The sequence below is a fragment of the Cydia fagiglandana genome, chromosome 13 (genome assembly GCF_963556715.1).
Source record: "Cydia fagiglandana chromosome 13, ilCydFagi1.1, whole genome shotgun sequence".
Taxonomy (NCBI): Eukaryota; Metazoa; Arthropoda; class Insecta; order Lepidoptera; family Tortricidae; genus Cydia; species Cydia fagiglandana.
The window spans coordinates 11991556-12015618 of NC_085944.1; the positions used below are offsets into that span (position 1 = coordinate 11991556).

Genomic DNA, 24063 nt, shown 5'->3' on the forward strand with positions numbered 1-24063 from the left:
ATTATTACAATACATTTTTCTAAATATCCTAGAAAGGACTAAGGCTTGGATTAATCCTTTATGTCAGAACAAATGTTACTGTCACAGTTCAGCAATGCATTTCATCATACGTGTTTTTATTTCTTGTGTGTATGACTAATTTAATAGACTCAAATAGAAACACAAATTCAGTTATCGTACATAACATTTACTTCTTTAGAACATCTCTAGTTTTGCGTTTAATATTTTTAACAAGCAGACTCAACTCGGCATCCTCTTTTGACTTCTTAGGCTGCACCTCCTCCGCCGGATTATCTCCTGGTCTCCTCTTCAGCTTCTCATGGATAAGCTTTTCCATGTTCTTCGTCTTCTTAAAGTTAGGATCAGTTGGATCAATATTGAAATGATGTGAATTGTAAAGCGCTGAGAACCTCTGGTCATTCAAATTGATCTCAAAATCAGGTAGGGCTTGTTTCTGTTCTAACATCTTCTGTTTTAATTTCTTTTTCCGCTTGGATTTCTTTGTAGTACTTTCTGCTTCTTGAATCTTCTTTAGACTGAAGTGTACTTTACCATCATCATCATCGTCTAATAAGAGTTCTAATTCTTGCTTCTGTTTTTCGTCTTCCTCAGTCGGTTCTGTTTCCGTTTCTGCTTGTTTCTTAGATTTTTTATGTTTAAATTCAGGTTTGTTTAACTCTTCGGCGAAGTAAGGATCGTTCATGTCGATGTCGGAGGGGGCATCGTCGGAGTCTGCTTCTGACGAATGCTCTTTATCTTGCGCTCTCTGTTTGTTTAGTCTCTTTTGTTTTTGCTTCTCTTTCTTCTTGTTCATTAGTTTCTCGAAGGGCGTCAGGTTTTTGTCATCTAAAAAGGAAAGTAATTAATTGTCATCAGAATTTTTATTGAAATCAAACATCGAATTTAGACTGTTGTGAGACATATTAACATTGAATAATTTTACTCAATGTAATGTTTAATGAAATCAAACATTGTGAAAAATACGACACGTTATAACTATTATTATTTCCCAATTACTATTATCAGCAAATTAAGCGACTACAAAAGACTATTGAAGAATTCTGAGGACATTAAAAACGTTTAGGGCTCTTCTTAAAATCGGTGCTATCCTACTGCATTTGGCTCTTCTTAAATTTTGCCGCCCGGCGATTAAGCTCCGCTTTTGTATTTCAGATATTAAAATCACACTTCGATTGCCAAATTTCTTACCAAATATATAACGTTTTGTACTAAAACGTCGGATTGGAATATATAGCCTTATTTTAATGAAAAATAATTAATTTTATACCTTGATTAATCTTCTTCTTGACGAGTTCCTGCGCCTTGTCCTTGACCCCCAGCCCCCAGGTGATCTCCATCTCCATGTCCTTATTCTTCTTGCTCTCTTCTTTCTTGTCGATCTCTTCTAGCAGCTTCTTGTACTTCTGGATGGGATCCTCGTCGTCTGATTGGGACTCGTTCGCCTCTTTTTCGCCTTGCGGTGTGTCCTCATCTGATTTAAAATATACATTCTTAGGCCCACTTACACCATCCCACTACCCTGGAGTTAACCGGTTAAACCGTTAACCCAGCGTCAAATTGTACTGGTAACCATGGTAACTTCAGTTTTAACTGGTTAACCCCGAGTTAGTGGGATGGTGCAAGTGGCCCTTAGGGAGGTTATTCCACATATCCAATTTCTTAGTCCAGCCATTCTCAAAGTGTGTTCCGCGGAACCCTAGGGTTCCGCAAAGCCTCTGTTGGGGTTCCGCGAAAATACTTGTAATAATAAGAAAAAAACAATAGGTATGTCTGGTCGACAATGACGACCAAAAATATTTAGTTTGGGGTTCCGTCAAATATTTCGCTTTCCAAAAGGGTTACGTCACCAAAAAAGCTTCAGAACCGCTGTCTTAGTCTAATGTGTATTTGGGTCTCACATTTTGCTTAATGAGAGAGTGAGACGCAATGCACATTGGACCAAGAAATTGGACAGGTGGAATACCATCCATAGTTAATGTTAGCCTAGTAAACTAGAGTTACTATATTTGAGTTTGTATAAACATCACCTTGTACAATATAGGGTAATAGATAGACTATCATCTCCTGGAGTACTGGTTTTGTGTATTTGGTACCGGGAATCTCTTATGGGTGGATGGGGGACTAATTCAAGGATTGCAAGAATAAATTATAACGTTACAAATTTGATTATTCTGGTGTCCTAGAACAGAATCGCTAGTGCGTGTTTAGTTTAATTTTGTGTTTATTGGTGGAATAAATCATTTATTTACATACAAAATATATATAGTGGTGTCAGTGGTACTACTAAACGAAATTAATAACTTTAAATCTAAAATAGTCTCTTGAGGCATTGTACCAACAATGCTGGCGGCATTTCGTCGCTGTATCGCAATGCTGATACGTTGTGCGAGGTAGCCGCCAGCTCTTCGGTCACCAGTTACGTCAACCAGACGCTTCGCGATATCTGCGAACAACTTGTGCACGCTGGGACTCCATGGACCTAGAGTTTAACTCCAAGTTGTAGTATTTACATTTATGAATGGTCAGGGCGTCTTAAACTATGCTGGGGCCCTTGGGCACATAAGGATTTGGCTTTAATTTAACTAGTTAACATTTTGGTACTATGGCCGGGGTCGTTTTCACCCGCCGCCCGCGGCGTCTGAATGGTATGTTCGGGAATGCTCGGGAGTGGTCGTTTTCGCCCGCCGCGTGCGGCGTCCCCCCGAAAACGACCACTCCCGAGAATTCCCGGACATACCATTCAGACGCCGCGGGCGGCGGGCCGCTGTCGGCCGCGGGCGGCGGGTGAAAACGACCCCGGCCCTAAGGCCTAAATAAATAGAATAAATAGAAGACCTAAGTCTTCTATTTATTAGGAGTAATCAAATATACTGTTACTGTCTGTCCTTCGGGGCCCTCTGAGGATGGGGGCCCCGTGTCCCCTTATGGTAAAGACGGTACTGTGAATGGTTTAAACATACCTTCGTCTTCGCTGTTGGACGCTAGATAGTCCCTGAGGCAGTCCTCGTCGACGCGGCCGGTGACGGCGGCGCGCAGCGCCTCCGCTCGCGCGGGCGCCGTCGCATCCCACGTTAACTCCACCTTGAAAAACGATTCATTGCTTGACGATATGTACCTATGGTAAAAATTAAGGAATCCAATATCTTACATGAAAAAATTCGTCACGCTTAAGAGTGCTATTACATTTCGGAGTTGAGCGAGTTTAGGTATTTTACGCGCTGCGGCAGGCCGTGCGAGCTCAGTATTCCGATCCCTTCTACCACACTCGCACTACAATGATGGATTAAACATTCTTGATCCTTCGTGAAGCATATTGAAATCAACCATAACAACACTAACTGTACTTAACTTATAAAGTCCTAAAACTGTTATTTGGTAAGTACGAAAATACTAAATGCAGTGCAAATGTACATAGGAGCTGTTCATAAATTACGTCATCTATTTTTGACCCCCCCATCCCTCAAATCATCCAAAAATCATGCTTCGGATGACTCTGTTTCCTCCTACGTCATGCTACCATCATCCGATGTCCAGACCCCCCCCCCCTCCTCCATTTGAAACGACGTAATTTATGAATAGCCCCATACTCGTACTTATGAACGTATATTACTCGAAAGAAATTATAGGTACTCGCTTATTTACAAGAAACAAGTTACAAGAAACTGAAGATACACAGGGTCTGATGATGGAGCTGGAAGGTGGCCACGGGTACCAGTCTATCATGTAACTAAACCACTTCGTGTTTGGGCTCGTTTGATTCGTCTCAACAAGATCTTTGACACAAGACAGTACTCAGGGTCTGATGATGGAGCTGGAAGGTGGTCACCATTACCAATCAATCATACAACTAAACCACATCGTGTTTAGGCTCGTTTTATTCATCTCAACAAGATCTTTGACACTAGGTGATATTCAGAGTCTGATGATGGAGCTGGAAGTTGGTTACCGGTACCAATCAACCATGCAACTAAACCACTTCATGTTTAGGCTCGTTTGACTAGTCTCAACAAGATCTTTGACACTAGGTGATACTCAGAGTCTGATGATAGAGCCGGAAGGTGGTCACCGGTACCAATCAACCAGGCAACTAAACCACTTCATGTTTAGGCTCGTTTGATTAATCTCAATAAGATCTTTGACACTAGTTGATACTCAGAGTCTGATGATGGAGCTGGAAGTTGGTTACCGGTACCAATCAACCATGCAACTAAACCACTTCATGTTTAGGCTCGTTTGACTAGTCTCAACAAGATCTTTGACACTAGGTGATACTCAGGGTCTGATGATGGAGCTGGAAGGTGGTCACTGGTACCAATCAACCATGCAACTAAACCACTTCGTGTTTAGGCTCGTTTGATTCGTCTCAACAAGATCTTTGACACTAGGTGATAAACCAAACACGAAGCCCAAACACGAAGTGGTTCAGTTATGTGATAGACTGGTACCCGTCGCCACCTTCGAGCTCCATCATCAGACCCTGAGTAGTATCTTGTGTCAAAGATCTTGTTGCGACGAATCAAACGAGCCCAAACACGAAGTGTTTCAGTCACATGGTAGACTGGTACCCGTGGCCACAGTCCAGCTCCATCATCAGACCCTGAGTACTAACTTGTGTCCAAGGTCTTGTTGAGACGAATCAAACGAGCCCAAACATGAAGTGGTTCAGTTACATGATAGCAGTGTTGGCAAAACATCAATTCGAATTGACGATTGACGATTGAGAATTGACCGATCAATTCGAATTGACGATTGACGAAACTAATTCTAAATCTACTGATTGAAGATTGACGATTACTAATCGTTAATTCGAATTGATCGGTCAATCCTCAATCGTCAATTCAGATGAAAAATCAAATGGAGAAATGGCTCTAGATGTTAGTAAGGGAGCAGGTCCGGACGGGATACCTGCCTCGTTTGTCAGGGAGTGTGGTGAGGAGTTGAGTGTTCCTCTCTATATTTTATTTAATAAATCCCTCTGCACTGGTGTATTCCCTAATCCATGGAAGATCGCGCATATAGTGCCGATATTCAAATCTGGTGACAATTCATCTTGTGAAAACTACAGGCCTATAAGCATATTGTCCTGTATAGCTAAACTACTTGAATCTATGGTACACACATTCCTGTTTAACCATGTTAAGCCATTCTTAGCTGATCAGCAGCATGGTTTCGTTAGTAATAGGTCCACAGTTTCTAACCTTTTAGAGTATAAGCACTATTTGTGTAACGTTTTCGCAACGCGAGGTCAGGTAGACTCCATATACACAGACTTTTCGAAGGCGTTTGATAAGGTGGATCATAATATTCTCTGTCATAAGATTGAGGCCTATTATGGCATTCATGGTAGCCTTCTTCGCTGGGTTCATTCTTACCTTCAAAACAGAAGTCAGCTAGTCGCCATCAATGGGTTCCTTTCTCCTGAGCTCCCCATAACTTCGGGCGTTCCTCAAGGGTCTCACCTGGGCCCGTTGTTGTTTGTCCTATTTATAAACGATCTTGCTGATTGTTTAACTTGCCCCTGCTTACTGTACGCAGACGATCTTAAAATTTTTAAATCTATCAATGATACGAGCGACTGTTTAATGTTACAAAAAGATCTTACACAGATATCAGACTGGTGTCATCGAAATCATATGTATCTAAATGTTAGCAAATGTCATGTTATCTCATTTTCGAATAAGAAGTGTAAACTCATTTATGACTATGAGCTATTGGGACAGAGTCTTGACAGGAAATCAGTCGTCAAGGATCTTGGAATACTGTTTGATGATCAACTGAGTTTTCGGCCACACTATGATTATATAGCTAGTAGGGGCAGGCAATTGTTGGGTTTTATCTGCAGAACAACCAAGGGCTTCAGGAACCCAGATAGTATGCTTGTATTGTTTTTCAGCCTGGTAAGGAGTGTACTGGAGTATGGTTCCCCTATATGGACCCCGCATTACTCTGTACATAGCTTCGCTATAGAAGCGGTACAAAAGCAATTTTTGAAAGTTCTTGCGTTTAGATTTAAACTGGGACGTACATACAGATCGTATACTAGTCGACTAATCAAGTTCAATATCCCCACACTAGAGGCTCGTCGTAAGATGTTTGACTTTTTGAATTTATATAAGGTTATACACTCAAAAATTGACTCTGCTGCACTATTATCATCCATTACCTTTAATACGCCTAGATTTAGAGGTCGTAACACTAAACTTTTCGCACTTAGAGTGTACAAAAACAATACTTCATTCTATAACCCAATCACAAGAATGTGCCGCCAATATAACGATTTAATAGCCGGTGATCATCGCGGTAGGGACACTGATATTGATATTTTTGACCCTCACATCGCTAGGTTTAGGAAGTGCTTGGCTGGCGTCCTCTTCTCCTCTTCTCCCACTTAACTGATGACATCTGCCTTAATCCTCTAAGTTTGTTTCATTTGTGATGTTTAATAGTCTTTATAATTTAATGTAAAGTTCGTTACTCGTTATATTGTAATGTTTAGATAGATATTTCTTCTCTGATATTTTTCACTGTAGCTATAATATGGTGTTAATTAGTTTGTAATATTTCCGCTCAATTGTAAAACATGCTGTGTACACTTGTTTTGGATCTCGTGCTAGATTTAAGCCATAATGTGCAAATGTATTACCCATGATATTGTACGATGTCTGTTTAGTGTACCTAATAAAGTAAAATAAAATAAAAATTCGGATTGATCAATTCGGATTGACGCGTCAATTCGATTGATCAATCCGGATTGATTGAGTTCAGATTGATGCCAACAATGCATGATAGACAGGTACCCGTCGCCACCTTCGAGCTCCATCATCAGATCCTGAGTACTATCTTGTGTCAAAGATCTTGTTGAGATGAATAAAACGTGCCTAAACACGAAGTGGTTCAGTTACATGACAGACTGGTACCCGTGCCCACCTTTCAGCTCCATAATCAAACCTACAAATCTCAACCCAATCTCAAATCTACTAATCTTCAGTATCAAAGATCTTGTTGCGACTAATCAAACGAGCCCAAACACGAAGTGGTTTAGTTGCATGGTTGATAGGTACCGGTGACCACCTTCCGGCTCCATCATCAGACCCTGAGTACTATCTTGTGTCAAAGATCTTGTTGAGACGAATAAAACGAGCCTAAACACGAAGTGGTTTAGTTGCACGGTTGATTGGTACCGGTGACCACCTTCCAGCTCCATCATCAGACCCTGAGTACTATCTTGTGTCAAAGATCATGTTGAGACGAATCAAACGAGCCCAAACACGAAGTGGTTTAGTTGCATGGTTGATTGGTACCGGTGACCACCTTCCGGCTCCATCATCAGACCCTGAGTACTATCTTGTGTCAAAGATCTTGTTCAGACGAATAAAACGAGCCTAAACACGAAGTGGTTTAGTTGCATGGTTGATTGGTACCGGTGACCACCTTCCGGCTCCATCATCAGACCCTGAGTACTATCTTGTGTCAAAGATCTTGTTGAGACGAATAAAACGAGCCTAAACACGAAGTGGTTTAGTTGCATGGTTGATTGGTACCGGTGACCACCTTCCGGCTCCATCATCAGACCCTGAGTACTATCTTGTGTCAAAGATCTTGTTGAGACGAATAAAACGAGCCTAAACACGAAGTGGTTTAGTTGCATGGTTGATTGGTACCAGTGACCGCATTCCAGCTCCATCATCAGACCCTGAGTACTATCTTGTGTCAAAGATCTTGTTGAGACGAATCAAACGAGCCCAAACACGAAATGGTTTAGTTGCATGGTTGATTAGTACCGGTGACCACATTCCGGCTCCATCATCAGACCCTGAGTACTATCTTGTGTCAAAGATCTTGTTGAGACGAATAAAACGAGCCTAAACACGAAGTGGTTTAGTTGCACGGTTGATTGGTACCGGTGACCACCTTCCAGCTCCATCATCAGACCCTGAGTACTATCTTGTGTCAAAGATCATGTTGAGACGAATCAAACGAGCCCAAACACGAAGTGGTTTAGTTGCATGGTTGATTGGTACCGGTGACCACCTTCCGGCTCCATCATCAGACCCTGAGTACTATCTTGTGTCAAAGATCTTGTTGAGACGAATAAAACGAGCCTAAACACGAAGTGGTTTAGTTGCATGGTTGATTGGTACCGGTGACCACCTTCCGGCTCCATCATCAGACCCTGAGTACTATCTTGTGTCAAAGATCTTGTTGAGACGAATAAAACGAGCCTAAACACGAAGTGGTTTAGTTGCATGGTTGATTGGTACCGGTGACCGCATTCCAGCTCCATCATCAGACCCTGAGTACTATCTTGTGTCAAAGATCTTGTTGAGACGAATCAAACGAGCCCAAACACGAAATGGTTTAGTTGCATGGTTGATTAGTACCGGTGACCACATTCCGGCTCCATCATCAGACCCTGAGTACTATCTTGTGTCAAAGATCTTGTTGAGACGAATAAAACGAGCCTAAACACGAAGTGGTTTAGGGCCCTCCCACATCTGGCGTCTTTCGAGCGTCGGCGTCTACAATTCTATGGCTGACGTCGACGCAACGTCGACGCAGCGTCGACGCAACTGCGCAGCGACGTCATTTTCCATAGCGCTGGACCGACGCCGACAGACGCCGACGCTCGAAAGACGCCAGATGTGGGGGGGCCCTTAGTTGCATGGTTGACTGGTACTGGTGACCACCTTCCGGCTCCATCATCAGACCCTGAGTACTATCTTAAGTCAAAGATCTTGTTGAGCCGAATCAAACGTGCCCAAACACGAAGTGGTTTAGTTGCATGGTTGATTGGTACCGGTGACCACCTTCCGGCTCCATCATCAGACCCTGAGTACATCTTGAGTCAAATGAATACATATAGAATGTCAGGTCGTTTCAAATATTTTTAATCCTGACCGGTAGTTTATTAAACTGTACCATTATAAATTATAATACTATAAAAACAGTGCTAGGATCAAAGTCTCTCGTTGCGGTTTACACGCACACAGTATAGCGTTTTACACGGCGCCCGCCGCACACAATGATAAAAAACCTCGTCGTCGCCGTTGAAAATGTGCGGAGCCGACCGACACACGTCCTGCCTGTACAAGCTCTGCCGCGGCACTGAGCTGGCGAGCGCGCGTCATCGGTAATATAGAGTCGTTTTCAAAAAATTGCCATAAAATTATAGTAGAATTTCATAAACACTAATGTATTCCAACAGTATAAGCAAATGTTGCAGATTGCTTGAGTATGAAAATGACTTCGATATTAAGTAGATTTTCGTAGAAATTGACACTTGTTTCGGAGAGAAAATTGAGTTCGTTTTACTTTGATTTTCTCTTTCTCAAAGGTATGTAGGAAAAATATCGTTTGATATGCCTAAAGTACAGGGTATTAGTAATACAAAATAGCCAGGTTTAGCAGAGTAAACTTCTCAACATTTCCAAATAAGAGCTTGCCGTTCAGTGCTTCACGGGGTTTTTCGGAAACGACCATCAGAAAAAAAATCATTACTAATTTAATAAGTCCTTTTTCTAATATTTACAACGATATTTAAAAAGATAAGAATACGCTTTTACTGGAACAAGTACTCATTGTTTCTAATAATGAGCACAAAGTCCTGAATTTCGTCGACTAGTATCATCAATTTTGCATTATTTCGACTTTTCTTGTAAGAGCGCTCTTAAATGCAACCAGGCCCCAATTTCACATCGGTGACAGGTGCGACAAATTGTAAAATCATTGTTGCTGACGTCACAGGCATCCATGGGCTACGATTACCACTTTCCATCGGGCGGGCCGTATTCCTGTTTGCCACCATCATTGTATTATTTAAAAAAACTTTATTATATCGGAAAAAAACAGATATTTCTCCTGCGAAGTTTCTGACAATAAAATTGTCAAAGATTTAGAAGAATTGTAGGTAATTCTTGACAGGTAATGAGTTATATGTCGGAATTTCGTGACAATTGTAGTGTTTCTTGTGACAATTGTCATAAACTTAGCAAGGAAATATCTGTTCTTTTCCCATATCATAAAGTTTTTTTTTAATAATACAATGATGGTGGCAAACAGGAATACGGCCCGCCCGATGGTAAGCGGTAACCGTAGCCAATGGATGCCTGTGACGTCAGCAACAGTGATTTTACAATTCGTCGCACCTGTCACGTTGGTGAAACAGGGGCCAGAAGAAAGTCAATAAGTTTAAAGTTAGCATTTGATACTATTATTGTTGGTTGTGGTTTTTTAGCGCCGAGTTTCGTAAAAACGAGCTAAGTTCTTCAAACTCAGAGTCAAAGGACTCGAGTCCTACCAAACATTAGATACTATCAGTGGGGAGACACTCCTGACTTCGGTCGAACTCGGCTCCGTTCGGCTCAGTATTGCTCCGAGCAGGGTTGGCGCCACTTGACTTCCTTGTGCGTGCACGACCACAGATAAGATAATCATTTGAATTTTGACAACCCTCAACAGCCGAAAGGGATAGTGCTATATATTAGAAAGGGATAACATGATTCGACCCTGAATCGCTGTCAAACTTCGGGTTTGTAGGAAGTGTCCTTTCTGTACGGTAGTACTATTATTTCTTCTGTGATACTATACAATACAACAGACCAAATTTTTCGTTATTCTCTGAATAAGTAGGTAGAAAATGCTCCTACTTTTATAAACTTATTTCTAAGCTGACGATCTCCAACTCTAAACTCGATTTTTCAACTTGAAACTATACGTTTAACGATACAAATGTAAATATTTTATGACACTTCTCCGTTTTGATTAATTCGGCAATAATTTGTAAATCGTTACCTTAGCCTGCTGCAACGCCGTCGTCGTGAAAAGCCGAGGTTTGTACTTTGACAAGTCCGGCAGCTGGGTGCAGGTTTCCCTTGGTTCCTGAAATAAATTACCAAATTTATTTGGGCTATCAGATGACCAGATAATTCATTCAAGACTGGTCTACCGTAAATTCGGATCAGATTGGCCCATGGAGGGTAAATTTGGCCATTTACATTAATTCGGTGCATTGTCTTCTGGTTCGATTTAGCTGCTCCATCCACGTTTTTATATTTTTTTACTAGACACTTCTATAATTATGTAATTAGCATGTGGGCTATATGTATTGAGATTGACCCTCTGTTGGATTAAAGTAACCGTTAGGTACTTTAAAAAACGAAGTTTTATTATCTGTTACGCAATAAGTCACCCTAGTTTGATAATTTTAACTTGATAAACTGGAATTATCGAGACATAAGTAAGAAATTAGAACTATGATTACAAATGTTCTGTTTAGCCTTTGATAAAAGATAAGATAAAATATTTTTATTCGTGACGATCACAAAACATGTACGAACATGTTCAGACAACAACAGCAAGAAAAGACTAGAACAATAAGTGTGCATCACGAAATGGACCCAACTCAGCATAATGCTAGCTATATGGCCAGCGCTGGTCTTCCGTAGGACCCATTCGGTGATGCCACGACAGATAACACAAAAAGATACATTTTAAAACATTGCAAGAGGTACACAGAATAAATAATTAAGAAAAAAGAGAATACAACTATTTATACAAGAAAACTAATTAAGAAAACAAACAAAACAAAATGAAAAAAAAGGCTTATGTTTATACATAGACAAAAAATTTATGGTAGACGTAAAATTATGAACGCGACCATATCATTAGGGATTGCAATCCGGTCTGGTTTTGAATCCGGCCGGATCCGGCCGGATTTTGGCCTCAATCCGGCGGATCCGGCCGGATCCGGCCGGATTGGTATTGCGGATAAAAAATTCATCAAGTCACATATTTTATCATGTATTTCGCGTTATATGCGAAGTTAAGGCTATTTTTTTATAGATTAATAAAAACGGGTATTTTAACAGGAGACCTAGGCTCTCCGAAACATGTCGCGCGATTGACTAAAAACAAGTGAGTCGAAACCGTAAATTATTCAATGTTAGTATGTCTCACAACAGTTTAAATTCGATGACGGCTGTTTTAAGTTTCAAAAATCAACGTTTTTATTACTTAACTACAAATGAAATCTTCTTTTTCTCTTAAAATATCTATAGCCGAACCCACATTTCCCACAAAAAGGTGCTCTCAATTCAACCATTTTAGTTTTAACAAATAAAATCAATAAACGATACAAGTATACATTAAAACATTTAGTCACACAAAACATTTTCCCGCTTTATTTAGTAGCATAATAATAACAAAATAATCTTCTATATCCCCACGCAAGCCTATCAAAAGACCGGGATTTATAGGCCCGTGAAGTCCAAAAAGGAGATACAAAATAACATATAAATAATAATGATAAATAAATATTATAGGACATTTTAACACAAATTGACTAAGCCCCACGGTAAGCTCAAGAAAGCTTGTGTTGTTGATACTCAGACAACGATATATAATATACAAATATGTACTTAAATACATAGAAAGCAACCATGACTCAGGAACAAATATCTGAGCTCATCACACAAATAATTGTCCTTACCGGGATTCGAACCCAGGATCGCGGCTTCACAGGCAAGGTCACTACTCACTACCCACTAGGTCAGACCGGTCGTCAAAAGTCAACATATATTCCTCTATTTAATTACTTTTAATTCGACAAAACATTTAACTTATCTGCTGAAGTGCTGAATGAAGTTTTATAAATATTTATTCATTATATTTTAAATGCAGGTAACACTTATTATATATAAGTGGGCTATAATGGTTTGTACGAAAAAAAACGAAAGAACATGTACATAAAATTACTATGTAACAACACAATAAATTGAATATAAACCAATCCAGTACTTACGGTGCACGGAAATCTCAACGCTACGACGACACATATTTCGTTGGCTAGAAGACTGGCGTCAACACAAGTTGTTGTGTTGCTATTTGCGAGCGAGAAAATTCGAATATTGGCGAGAACTTTTAAATTTTAGCAGTGTTTTAAGCTGTTATTTTATATTTTAGCGCTTTGTTTCACTTTACCGGATCCGGGACCGGATCCGGTGAATTTTGCCGGATCCGGTAACTTGAAAAATGTGCCGGATCCGGCCGGATTACCGGATCCGCCGGACCGGATTGCAATCCCTACATATCATGCGTCAACGCTTGGCTTGCCTGCAGCTGCTAGCGCCAGCGGCGACTTGCAGAACTAAAACTATCTACAAGCATGGCATGGCATGGTCGCATGGGAAAAATTAAACTATAAAGAAGATGGACAACACAATATTACGTAGGCCTTTGAACAGGTTTAAAGCTGACCTGATCAAACGTGACGTCATCCGGTATGAACCTCATGTCGAGACGTGTCGCACTGCTCTCGTACTCCATGCCGTCGCACTCGCTGTACAGCTTGTCGGCGGTGGCCACCGAGTCGCACTCCACCACGGCGTAGTCACACTTCAAGCGGTTCAGCCGGAGGCGACGTAGTTTCACAATAAAGCTCACCTGATCAAACGTGACGTCATCCGGTATGAACCTCATGTCGAGTCGTGTCGCACTGCTCTCGTACTTCATACCGTCGTACTCGCTGTACAGTTTGTCGGCGGTGGCCACCGAGTCACACTCCACCACGGCGTAGTAATACTTCAAGCGGTTCAGCCGGTAGTGACGTAGTTTCACAATATAGCTCACCTAATCAAACGTGACGTCATCCAGTACGAACCTCATGTCGAGCCGTGTCGCACTGCTCTCGTACTCCATGCCGTCGCACTCGCTGTACAGCTTGTCGGCGGTGGCCACAGAGTCGCACTCCACCACGGCGTAGTAATACTTCAAGCGGATCAGCTGGTAGCGACGTAGTTTCACAATAAAGCTGACCTGATCAAACGTGACGTCATCCGGTATGAACCTCATGTCGAGCCGTGTCGCACTGCTCTCGTACTCCATGCCGTCGCACTCGCTGTACAGCTTGTCGGCGGTGGCCACAGAGTCGCACTCCACCACGGCGTAGTAATACTTCAAGCGGATCAGCTGGTAGCGACGTAGTTTCACAATAAAGCTGACCTGATCAAACGTGACGTCATCCGGTATGAACCTCATGTCGAGCCGTGTCGCACTGCTCTCGTACTCCATGCCGTCGCACTCGCTGTACAGCTTGTCGGCGGTGGCTACCGAGTCGCACTCCACCACGGCGTAGAATACTTCAAGCGGTTTAGCTTGTAGAGGCGTAGTTTCACAATAAAGCTGACCTGATCAAACGTGACGTCATCCGGTATGAACCTCATGTCGAGTCGTGTCGCACTGCTCTCGTACTCCATGCCGTCGCACTCGCTGTACAGCTTGTCAGCGGTGGCCACCGAGTCGCACTCCACCACGGCGTAGTAATACTTCAAGCGGTTCAGCTGGTAGCGGCGTAGTTTCTCCATGTGGTATGTTGATCCTGGTTATTTGAAAATATTAGACGGAAAAAACTCGTGAAAGGATCGCTAACTGCAGTCTGCAGTGCAGCAGGTACAGTCACTTGCAATAATATGTTACACAGGAAGGGAGCAAAAATTCTGACACGATCTTTATTTCTAGAGCCATAAGAGCATGTCACATATTTTTGCGGCCATCGAAGAGTAATATATCATTGCAGGTACAGTGCGCGAACGATTGGGAGGATCCAGAACCAGGAGTCGGAAATTTATTCTGTGCAGCTTATTCTGTGTGGATCCGCCTGAATGGTACGCTATAGCGCGCAGTCGCCAGATCTGCGCGCATCTAATGAGGTTTATGATCCTTGACACGTAGGGTCGATTGCCATAAAAACATATAATTTGTGAAAAATTGTAAAAATTACGTGTTTCTTAAAAAAGGCAAACTTTCATTTAAATGAACTATCTCAACATTTAAGCTTTCGTTATTATTAAGGTCTAACACATCTAACATACAAATAGCAACACTCCTAACTGTACATAGGTGGACCTTATTACAAAGGGCATAAGGTCCACCAATGTACAGTGAACAGTGTGGGCGATGGTACTGATAATGATTAGTCCCTTTCCATCATTTTAATATTTGCAGTGCCGGATTTAGATATTTGCCGCCCGTAGGCTATGCCGATTTTGCCGCCCCTATCCACCTCGCTTATAGCTTTTTAAAGTACTTTCCAATCAAAGGCGTTTAATTTGATAGTACAACGCACCATAGTCATATTAAAATGCATATAAGGTGATGTCACTAGTCTAGATACAGGTTTATATGAGCCGTTTCTGTCAGCCAATGACGATGCAACCTCGTTATATTTGACTGATCTGATCGGCGACCGGTGGGTACTGCTGGGTTTTAGCCATTGAGAATCAAGGTGAGGCATTGGCAGTCAGGCTGGATACAGCTAAGGAGTTTGGTCGGGTCTGGCATCGAGTGCTCGAGGGACTATGCTATAGAAATGGCTTATATTGATGGGCCACAAATAATGGTCGTAAATAAAAACGCGAGCGTAGCGAGCGCGAAATTTTTTCGGTAGAAATAGTGCAATTTGATAGAAAATGGTAACATATTTAAGTGTTACTGTCAGTCCTCACTTATGGTGCTCAGACTTGGTCTTTGACGGAAGCTCAGAAGTCCAAACTCGGGGTTTGACAGAGAGCTGTGGAGCGCAGCATATTAGGTGTGAAACTAAGGGATCGCATCCGGAACCCCACGGTGCGCTCTAAAACTCAGATAATTGATCTAGCTCGAAAAGCGGCCAAGCTAAAGTGGGACTGGGCTGGTTAGGTCTGCCGCATGCCGAACAACTTGTAGGCCAAGTTAACCACAAAGTGGGTGCCCCACGAGCCAAACCGGGGACCCGGTAGACCTCGTCGGCGATGGCGGGATAACTTAGACTCCTTTTTGAGAGACTGGCCAGATGTAGCTCAAAACCGGGACGAGTGGAAGATCCCATCAATAATGGTCGTAAATAAAAACGCGAGCGTAGCGAGCGCGAAATTTTTTCGGTAGAAATAGCGCAATTTGATAGAACATGGTCATGGGCGCCGCCAGGATTACTTTCAGGGAGGTGCATATGTGTAATAGAAGCACTCGATGCCGTCATTTAAGTACTTACGTGTCAATGTTATTAACAATACTTAATATGCAATTTTATTCAAAAAATAACATAATAATGCTGGCGCAGTCAGGTAAAAAATATATATTTTCTATTTTTTCCTACGTGTTTTCTTTCCTGCCAGAGGGGTGCAAGTGCACCCCCTTGCACCCCGCTGCCGGCGTCCATGAACATGGTACATTTTTAGGGTTCCAAGCTTCAAAACGGAATCCGTATAGGATCACTTTGTTGTCCGTCCGGCCGTTTATCTGTATCAATATAAAGGGTCTTGACATGACAGAGGGCGGCAAAATCGACAAATAAAGCCTATTATTTAAATTTTACAAATAATTAGGGGAGCGGCAAAATTCTGGTCAAGTCAACCCTATCTGAACAGCGAATAAAATATTTTTTTGACCAAAATTTGCCGCCCCCTAAAATCTGCCGCCCTAGGCTTCAGCCTACTCAGCCTAGTGGTAAATCCGGCACTGAATATTTGTCTTGGTTATAAAAAGTCAAAATTAATAAAATTGGTCAGCTAGTCTACAAAAAATTATAAAAATTGATATTGATTGATTTTAAGGTATAAAATTGGTCTGTTGGTATTAGTGCCAGTTGCACCAACCACATTTGACAGACTGATCATCGTCAGCCGGCGCGCCCCGCGCCTTTACTATGAAACTTTCCATACATAAAAATTTAGCGAACTCTTTAACGTTCGTAACAGTTTGGTGCAACCGACCCTTAGTCTGCTATTTTTTTAATTTACTCAATAGGTTTATTTCTCTCTCTGCACCAATTGTAGATATCTCTGTTTAGCCCTATGGTTGACTGGTAGAGAATGCCATTTGGTATTAAGTCCGCCATTTGTACATTGTTGTATATATTTTGTGCAATAAAGTTTAAATAAATAAAATTGGTGAATATTTACTAACCTTCCTCATTCCCGCCGTCATCAGACAAGCCACTGTCCACCTCCCGTTGCTCAGTTAGCTCAATGGGACCTCGTACCTCTTCCTCTTGCATACGTTTTAGACCATACTCGGACGGATAAATCTGCAATAGAAACCATCATCGTGAATATATTCGTGATTTTGATTCAAATAATATGATGTTTACAGTGTTTTCCATCACCTAATGCAAGTTCCGAGAAGTGGTAATGAGCTGCAGTTTGATCCCTATAACAGAACTCCTCTTTGAAAGCTGCATACCTTTGCAGCTACTGACTGACGCTTCATAGTATACAAATCAGGACTTGAGAAAAAGTCTTTATTTATGAAAAATTTAAGTAACAGGACTTTCCACATTTAAATTTTGATGGTTATTACTAATATTATTACCATCACATAACATTTCAAAATTAATTTTGTATTTAGCAGAGACATCTACTAACAAAATCAGTGTTTAAAATAAAGTAATAATTGATAAATACACTGCCTTGGGCAAACCTTAAGTTCAAATCTTCAAGGAGCAAAGGAGTCTTGGTAGCTCAGTTTGTAGAGAGGCAGGATGGCATTGTACAGTCGCCATCAGATATATCGAAGCGGCCAAGGTGCTCATAAATATCTGAACACACACTCTAACGCCCTGACAATAGAGGCGTGTTCAGATATTTGTGAGCATCTTGGCCGCTCCGATATATCTGATGGCGACTGTATTAGGTAGTAAATCTTAAATTTTTCTTTTATTTCAATCATTGACAAAACAAAGCATTGATAACACTGTACAAATACTTAGATGACAGGCAATTTTTACAGATACCTACAGTTATTTTGTAAATGATGCCTCCCGGGGGCAGGAAAGAGCTGAGCAGCACCATGATGTCTGCGGCCTTTATGTTGTCCCAGTCCATGTTGCAAATTGCTATTCTGAAAATAAAAATACATTTTTTAATTTTGGGTCCTTAACCTTAAACGTAGATTTTATGTAAGTTGTATTAAAATGCACACCAATTTTTGACCCCTTGTATAATGGGACAAAAAAATATTGACAGCCATTATTATTATTTGGCCTTTAGTCAGAATATTTGACATTTTGAATTATTACATTACAGGTAGCATTAGAAAAGAATCGTTCCTTAAAAATAGCTAAGCAGGGCATGTGTAAAGGCAAAACGTGGATAACATGTTTGCGCGATGATAGAGGCACAAAAGAGATAGGTACAGAAATCAATCTACATACAAAGCGCGCCCGAGCAACGCACACATAGACACTGCTCACGGACACGATATCTCGGAACAGTTGAACAGTGCGAGCGCGAGTGCCATCCGCTTGAGACACGCGTCTGTGAACTTTTTTGTGCAATAATGGAGAAACAAAACAAAAAGTTATTATAACTACTGTACAGTGGACGGTTGTTTAAATTCAACATTAACCGGTGAATTGTCGTTTTTTAAGCTACCAGTGGTTTCAGAGAGAATGCGTATGCGAATTTATTACATTGTACATGAGAATGCGAAATTATTACACTTTAAAATATATTAATCGTGCATTTCGCCAATCTCGAAATCATCGCAAGATATTTTCTGTGGCAAATTTGTAATATAACAATGACATTAAAATTAAAATACCTATTTGAGTTTTTAATGTTATCATTAATTTATATTTCCATTCTTCCCGTTTCATCCTCAACAATAAATCAAACAACTAGATACGAGATACGATACGGTGGATACGAGTGCCACTACCACGATAGTTTTTTGCATAAGTCATAGTTCGCAACAATCGCAACCCTAGAGCGACCGCCGAGCGTAGGTATGAAAAGTAAAAGTACATACATGTGATTGACTTCTGTACTTATCTGTTTTGTGATAGAGGTGTGAAACAAAGAAGCCGGGAGAAAATAACACACATAGGTACTAACTTTTATAAGCAGTTATATTCCGATCCCAATTTAGTTCACCAATGTCAATCTCCCATCAATTACTTCTGTCCTGATTCCATCCCACTCATTACTGGCCACGAAGTTCATCTGGCTCTCGCGAAGATGAAATATGGGAAAAGTCCTGGTGAGGATGGCATCACGACAGAGGTACTAAAGATGGGAGAACCAACACTCTTACCGCATATTACCAATCTTTTCAACTCTATTTTAAAATCAGGTAAACTTCCAGATAAGTTCTGCCATTCAAATATTATTTTATTACACAAGAAAGGCGATAAATCGGACATCAATAATTATAGACCCATTAGCCTTATTTCACACCTCTATAAAGCATTTATTAAAGTAATCGAACGTAGAATTGCTGGTAAATTACACAGCAACCAACCTCCAGAACAGGCCGGGTTCCGACCAGGACTTTCTACCACAGACCATCTACAAACCCTAAATCAGATTATTGAAAAGTATCACGAATTTGACCTCCCTCTTTATTTAGCCTTTATAGATTACAGGAAAGCTTTTGACAGTATAACCCACAAATCCATATTTGATGCACTACAAGACCAAGGCATAGAATCCACGTATGTTCACCTTATCCGCAATATCTATGCCTCTAGCACCGCCAGTATCAAACTGCAGTCTCCCGGACCCTCCTTTAACATAAGCAAGGGCGTCAAGCAAGGCGATCCTCTGTCCCCCAAATTGTTTAACAGTACCCTTGAGCAAGTATTCCGGAAGCTGGCGGCAGGATGGGAACAGAGGGGCATTGGCGTCGACGGAAGGCAGTTAACCAATCTGCGTTTCGCCGACGACATAGTCCTCTTCTCATCTTCAGCTACCGACCTCTGCGACATGCTACAGGACCTAAGCAGGGCAAGCCTTGAGGTTGGATTAGTGATGAACATGTCAAAGACTAAGCTCATGACCAATAGTGCACCAATAAGAATAGGAATAGATGGGAGAGAAATAGGATATGTCCATGAGTATATATACCTTGGCCAAATAGTCTCCTTCCAGGCACGGCAAGACAAAGAAGTCGCAAGACGGACCGTGAATGCCTGGAAGAGCTTTTGGTCTATGAAGGAGTACATGAAGGGAAACCTTCCTATACCGCTAAAAAGAAAACTCATGGACATGTGCATTCTCCCCATCCTTACCTACGGAGCGCAGACTTGGTCTTTGACAAAAGTTCAAAAATCCAAACTCAGGGTTTGTCAGCGGGCCATGGAGCGTAGTATTTTGAGCGTGAAATTGACCGATCGCATTAAAAATACAATACTACGCTCCAAAACGCGAATCACTGACGTAGCTGAAACTGCCGCCAAGCTTAAATGGGACTGGGCGGGACACGTCTGCCGTATGCCGGATGATCTGTGGGCGAAAACAGCCACCCGCTGGGTCCCACGGACTGTAAGGCGTCACGGCAGACCTCGTCGGAGATGGCGGGACGAGCTTGACACCTATGAGAGAGACTGGTGGGAGACTTCAGGTGATAGGGATACGTGGAGAAATAAGAGGGAGGCCTTTGCCCAGCAGTGGGACAATATAGGCTCATAATAATAATAATAATAAGCCCCCAGGGCAGCTTGTGGCGAGCTGAATGGGAAGTGACGTCCCTTGGGTCCCATACCCCCGAGAGTCGGTCAGGCCCCTCTCTCCAGCTTGCCTTCATTGGCCGGCTGGAGTGAACACTGAGCAGGGGCCGCAGGACTCTCACCTCTGGCTTGCCTTAACCGGCCGTCCAGAGTGGGGTGTCAGAGCTATATGCTCGCAGGGCGGAAGTGAAACATGCCTAAGACGCGAGTTGGCACAGTGGCTGCTTACAGCCACTGGGTAGAAAGCGGTGCACACCTCTCCACGCCCTGAGCCGCTCACGTGATGTTGTCCCCTTGTCGCTCCGTGCGAGCGGCCGTTTTCGGGGACCCATGTTGTGAGTTGGCGAGTCACCACCTGGCCCATTTTTCATGTTTTTTAACATATGAGCAGGGCAGGTGCCATAGTCTCCTCCATAGTCCCGGTTACTAGCCCACTAACAACTCAACGCAATAGCCCGGTTTCTTTTTGTACCTTTTCTTGCAAGAGTCCTACACTAACCGGGGCTTGTCCTTGGGTGCACTACTATAGTGCAAACAGGGATAATCGTCGGTTGGTGTCACATTACATTTAGAGTAAATTGTCTTATTACAAGGGGCCTCTACGTGTTGGCTCCGGCCCCACGCACGCCTTCCAAATGCCCGGGACCCCATGGTCCCGAGAATTTGTAAAAGACAATAATAATAACATTTCAGTACATTTCTTCTTTAATTCATATTCATATATTTCTCTTTTTTTTTTGTGTGTCCGTTTGCCAGGTGGTAAAGGCCTCCTACAATCTTCTCCATTCTGGCATTTCTATTAATAACTATTCCAACCTTTTAGTGGACTCCTCCGTGGTCTCTGCCTCTGCATCCAGTTCCCCCCACTCATGTTCCACCTCACTCTCCCCCTCCTCCTCACTGCTTTCCTCATCTGAAGAGCTGTCAGTTAAAAGGACGCCTGCAACAACCAAGATAATAGCATTTGGTTCATAGGAACATAGGGGCTGTCCATAAATTACGTCATCGATTTTTGACGATTTTTGACCCCCCCCCCCTAAAATCATCCTTCGAATGACCCCTTTTCCTCTTACGTTATGCTACTATCATCCGAGGTCCAGACCCCCCCCTAATTTGAAATGACGTAATTTATGAATAGCCCCATAGTGTGGAGTACTTGTGTGAAAGAGTTTTATTTCATAACACAAAGTAGTCACAGTTAAAAAAAGTTGTATAAGCTGTGGAAATGGACCTAGACAATTTTATACTCCCCATGGGCGCTAAGGATATGAAATGAGGATTGAAATTATGAGAGTGTGAAGCAGTTTGATGAATATGTGGCATTTTAATAATTTTCTTCAACAACAATGCTGTGGGTAGAGGTTAGATTCTTTACAAAGCACTACATTTCAAGTAACACAAATTTAAAAAGTCATATATAAACCAAAGCACAATGATTTTTTTATTATTATGTTTTGGGAATCATTTGGTGGATTTTAAAACACGTAATAAAACACATAAAATGCGTCTACCACTTTACAATCTTATTGAACAGTAAAACAGCGTTATTCCATATTTACCTTCACCTCGAGCATAATCAATGTCTGGATCCAACAGCCTCTCTTTAGTTTTCGGGTTTAATTTGCCTCGCGTTAGTTTGTCATTCTGAAACTTGGGACCAGCATCGTCGTTCTGCTCATCATCACTCTGTGGTCGTTTGACAAACCTTCCTGGAGTAGCTTCGTCCTTTTGAGACTCAGTATCGTCCTTAGCTTTCTCATCTTCAGAATCTGAGCTTCCTTCTGACTCTTCCAATTCATAGTATTTTCTCAAATTCTCTGTTGAAGTCTCATTTACAGGTCTTCCTCTCTTATCCACGGTATATTTCACTTTAAACTTAGAATCATTGAACATAGACTGAAATCGTTTGTCGATTTTAACCTTCCTTTCATGTTTAGGTATTTGTCTGTAACGTGGATCGTTTAGATATTTGGCAAAACGACTATCTTTGAGTATGTCACCCATGATTACCGTAGGAAAATGGTGGAAATGTTACAAGAAATTAATGTTTTCTAATCTTTATCCCGAATCTTCAAGAATCATATCATAACCTAAGATATTGAATGTAAAACGTCAGAAAAACGTGAACCAAGATACTGTGTTCCAAGATACGCAAAATATTATGCTATTATTGTGCAAAGAGTAACAAAATTTCATTGCTTTTAAGTCAGAGATTTACAATAAAAACTATGTTTGTTTTGAAACTATATAGTTAAATTTCAGGCAGTAATTTTGAAATAGGGGTACCTTATTAACGATATTTCGTTTTGTCTGCCTAGCTGAAATGAAATGCGTAAATTGGATTGTTTTAAACTTCACAGCTGGTCGAAAGGAGTATTTTCCTGTGTAGAATTCGAAGTGAATTTGTGGTATACATACTCAAAGGAACAATACTGTCAATATAGTTGTTTTGAGTACGCAAAGCATAGATTTTTGACATGAATAATACTAAACCTAGCTGTTTCACATTCTTGTACACATATTTTTATCATCAGCTAAAAAATCTACAGACTATTTCAGTAGAATGTATTGTGCATTGCATAGCGCAAAATACCATTCTGTTCTGTCAAGTCAATGTCAAATTACTTGTTACTTGCCCTACAGCAGTTCATGTTCATCGATTTCTTTCAGATTTCATCAGATTCACGCTATTATTTGATTATAAAACAAAGTAAATACTATCAGTTAATATATACACAATGAACAGCATCGGAGAAGAGTGCACTGAGCTTAAGAAGAAATATGACGATTGTTTTAATTCTTGGTTTTCGGACAGATTTCTGAAGGGCGACCACGATGATTCAATGTGCGCCGGAATATTCAAGATTTATCAAGAATGTGTTAAGGTAGATTAGATTATACAGCTCGAAATCAGTTTGGTTATTCAAGTTTGGAATATATTTATCCGATTCTTATTGTTTCAGAACGCTATGAAGGCGCACAACATCGATTTTAAAGAAATTGATAAAGATGTCCTAGGCACAGAGTTCGAGTTCAAAGCACCGCCGCCAGGCAGCAGTTGACAGATGTATCGTTGCATCTGTGCTTTGAGTTCCATGACATGTTGGAAACCACAAAAGCCGCAACAGCTGGAGTATCATGTGAATAACAATACCTCACTAGTTTGAGAACTGTTTTGTTGTTTCTGGTCGTAAAGTTTAACTACATTAGTTACAGTAATATAAAAGAAATATGTATGTAAAATAATAGTTATTTGTTTTACAAGGGGGCAAACTTGTTGTTTAACCGCTCGTGCTAATATTGATACCCAAGCAAGCGAAAGATTCCAAAATTGAACCACGAGCGTAGCGAGTGGTTCGAAAAATGGAATCTTGAGCGTTGCGAGGGTTTCAAAGCACGAGGGTTAAACAAAATATGCCCCCGAGTGAAACACAAAATTTTTCACCACACCAACCTGGAGCAAATATTAACACTTTCGCAACCGGGGCAAAAAACGGCGCACTACCCCAGAAACCGGTCGTCTATATCTGCGTACAAAACAACCCGCTGGGCGGGTTGTCCGG

General features: G+C 41.4%; 2 protein-coding genes across 2 annotated transcripts; one reads left to right on the forward strand and one right to left on the reverse strand.

Moving 5' to 3' along the window:
* Positions 1 to 166: 166 nt before the first annotated feature.
* LOC134670283 (ESF1 homolog) lies at positions 167 to 22596 on the reverse strand. The gene is made up of 9 exons (XM_063528028.1): positions 22060 to 22596; positions 21317 to 21440; positions 17790 to 17892; positions 16960 to 17080; positions 14205 to 14395; positions 10813 to 10899; positions 2982 to 3102; positions 1289 to 1492; positions 167 to 846 (listed from the first exon to the last, which is right to left on the reverse strand). Exons 1-9 carry the CDS (start codon positions 22502 to 22504, stop codon positions 188 to 190), a joined length of 2055 nt encoding a protein of 684 aa, XP_063384098.1. The 5' UTR covers positions 22505 to 22596; the 3' UTR covers positions 167 to 187.
* Positions 22597 to 23127: 531 nt separating this feature from the next.
* LOC134670285 (TP53-regulated inhibitor of apoptosis 1-like) lies at positions 23128 to 24029 on the forward strand. The gene is made up of 2 exons (XM_063528030.1): positions 23128 to 23385; positions 23464 to 24029. The coding sequence occupies exons 1-2, from the start codon at positions 23239 to 23241 to the stop codon at positions 23560 to 23562; spliced, it is 246 nt and encodes an 81-aa protein (XP_063384100.1). The 5' UTR covers positions 23128 to 23238; the 3' UTR covers positions 23563 to 24029.
* The last annotated feature ends 34 nt before the right edge of the window (positions 24030 to 24063 follow it).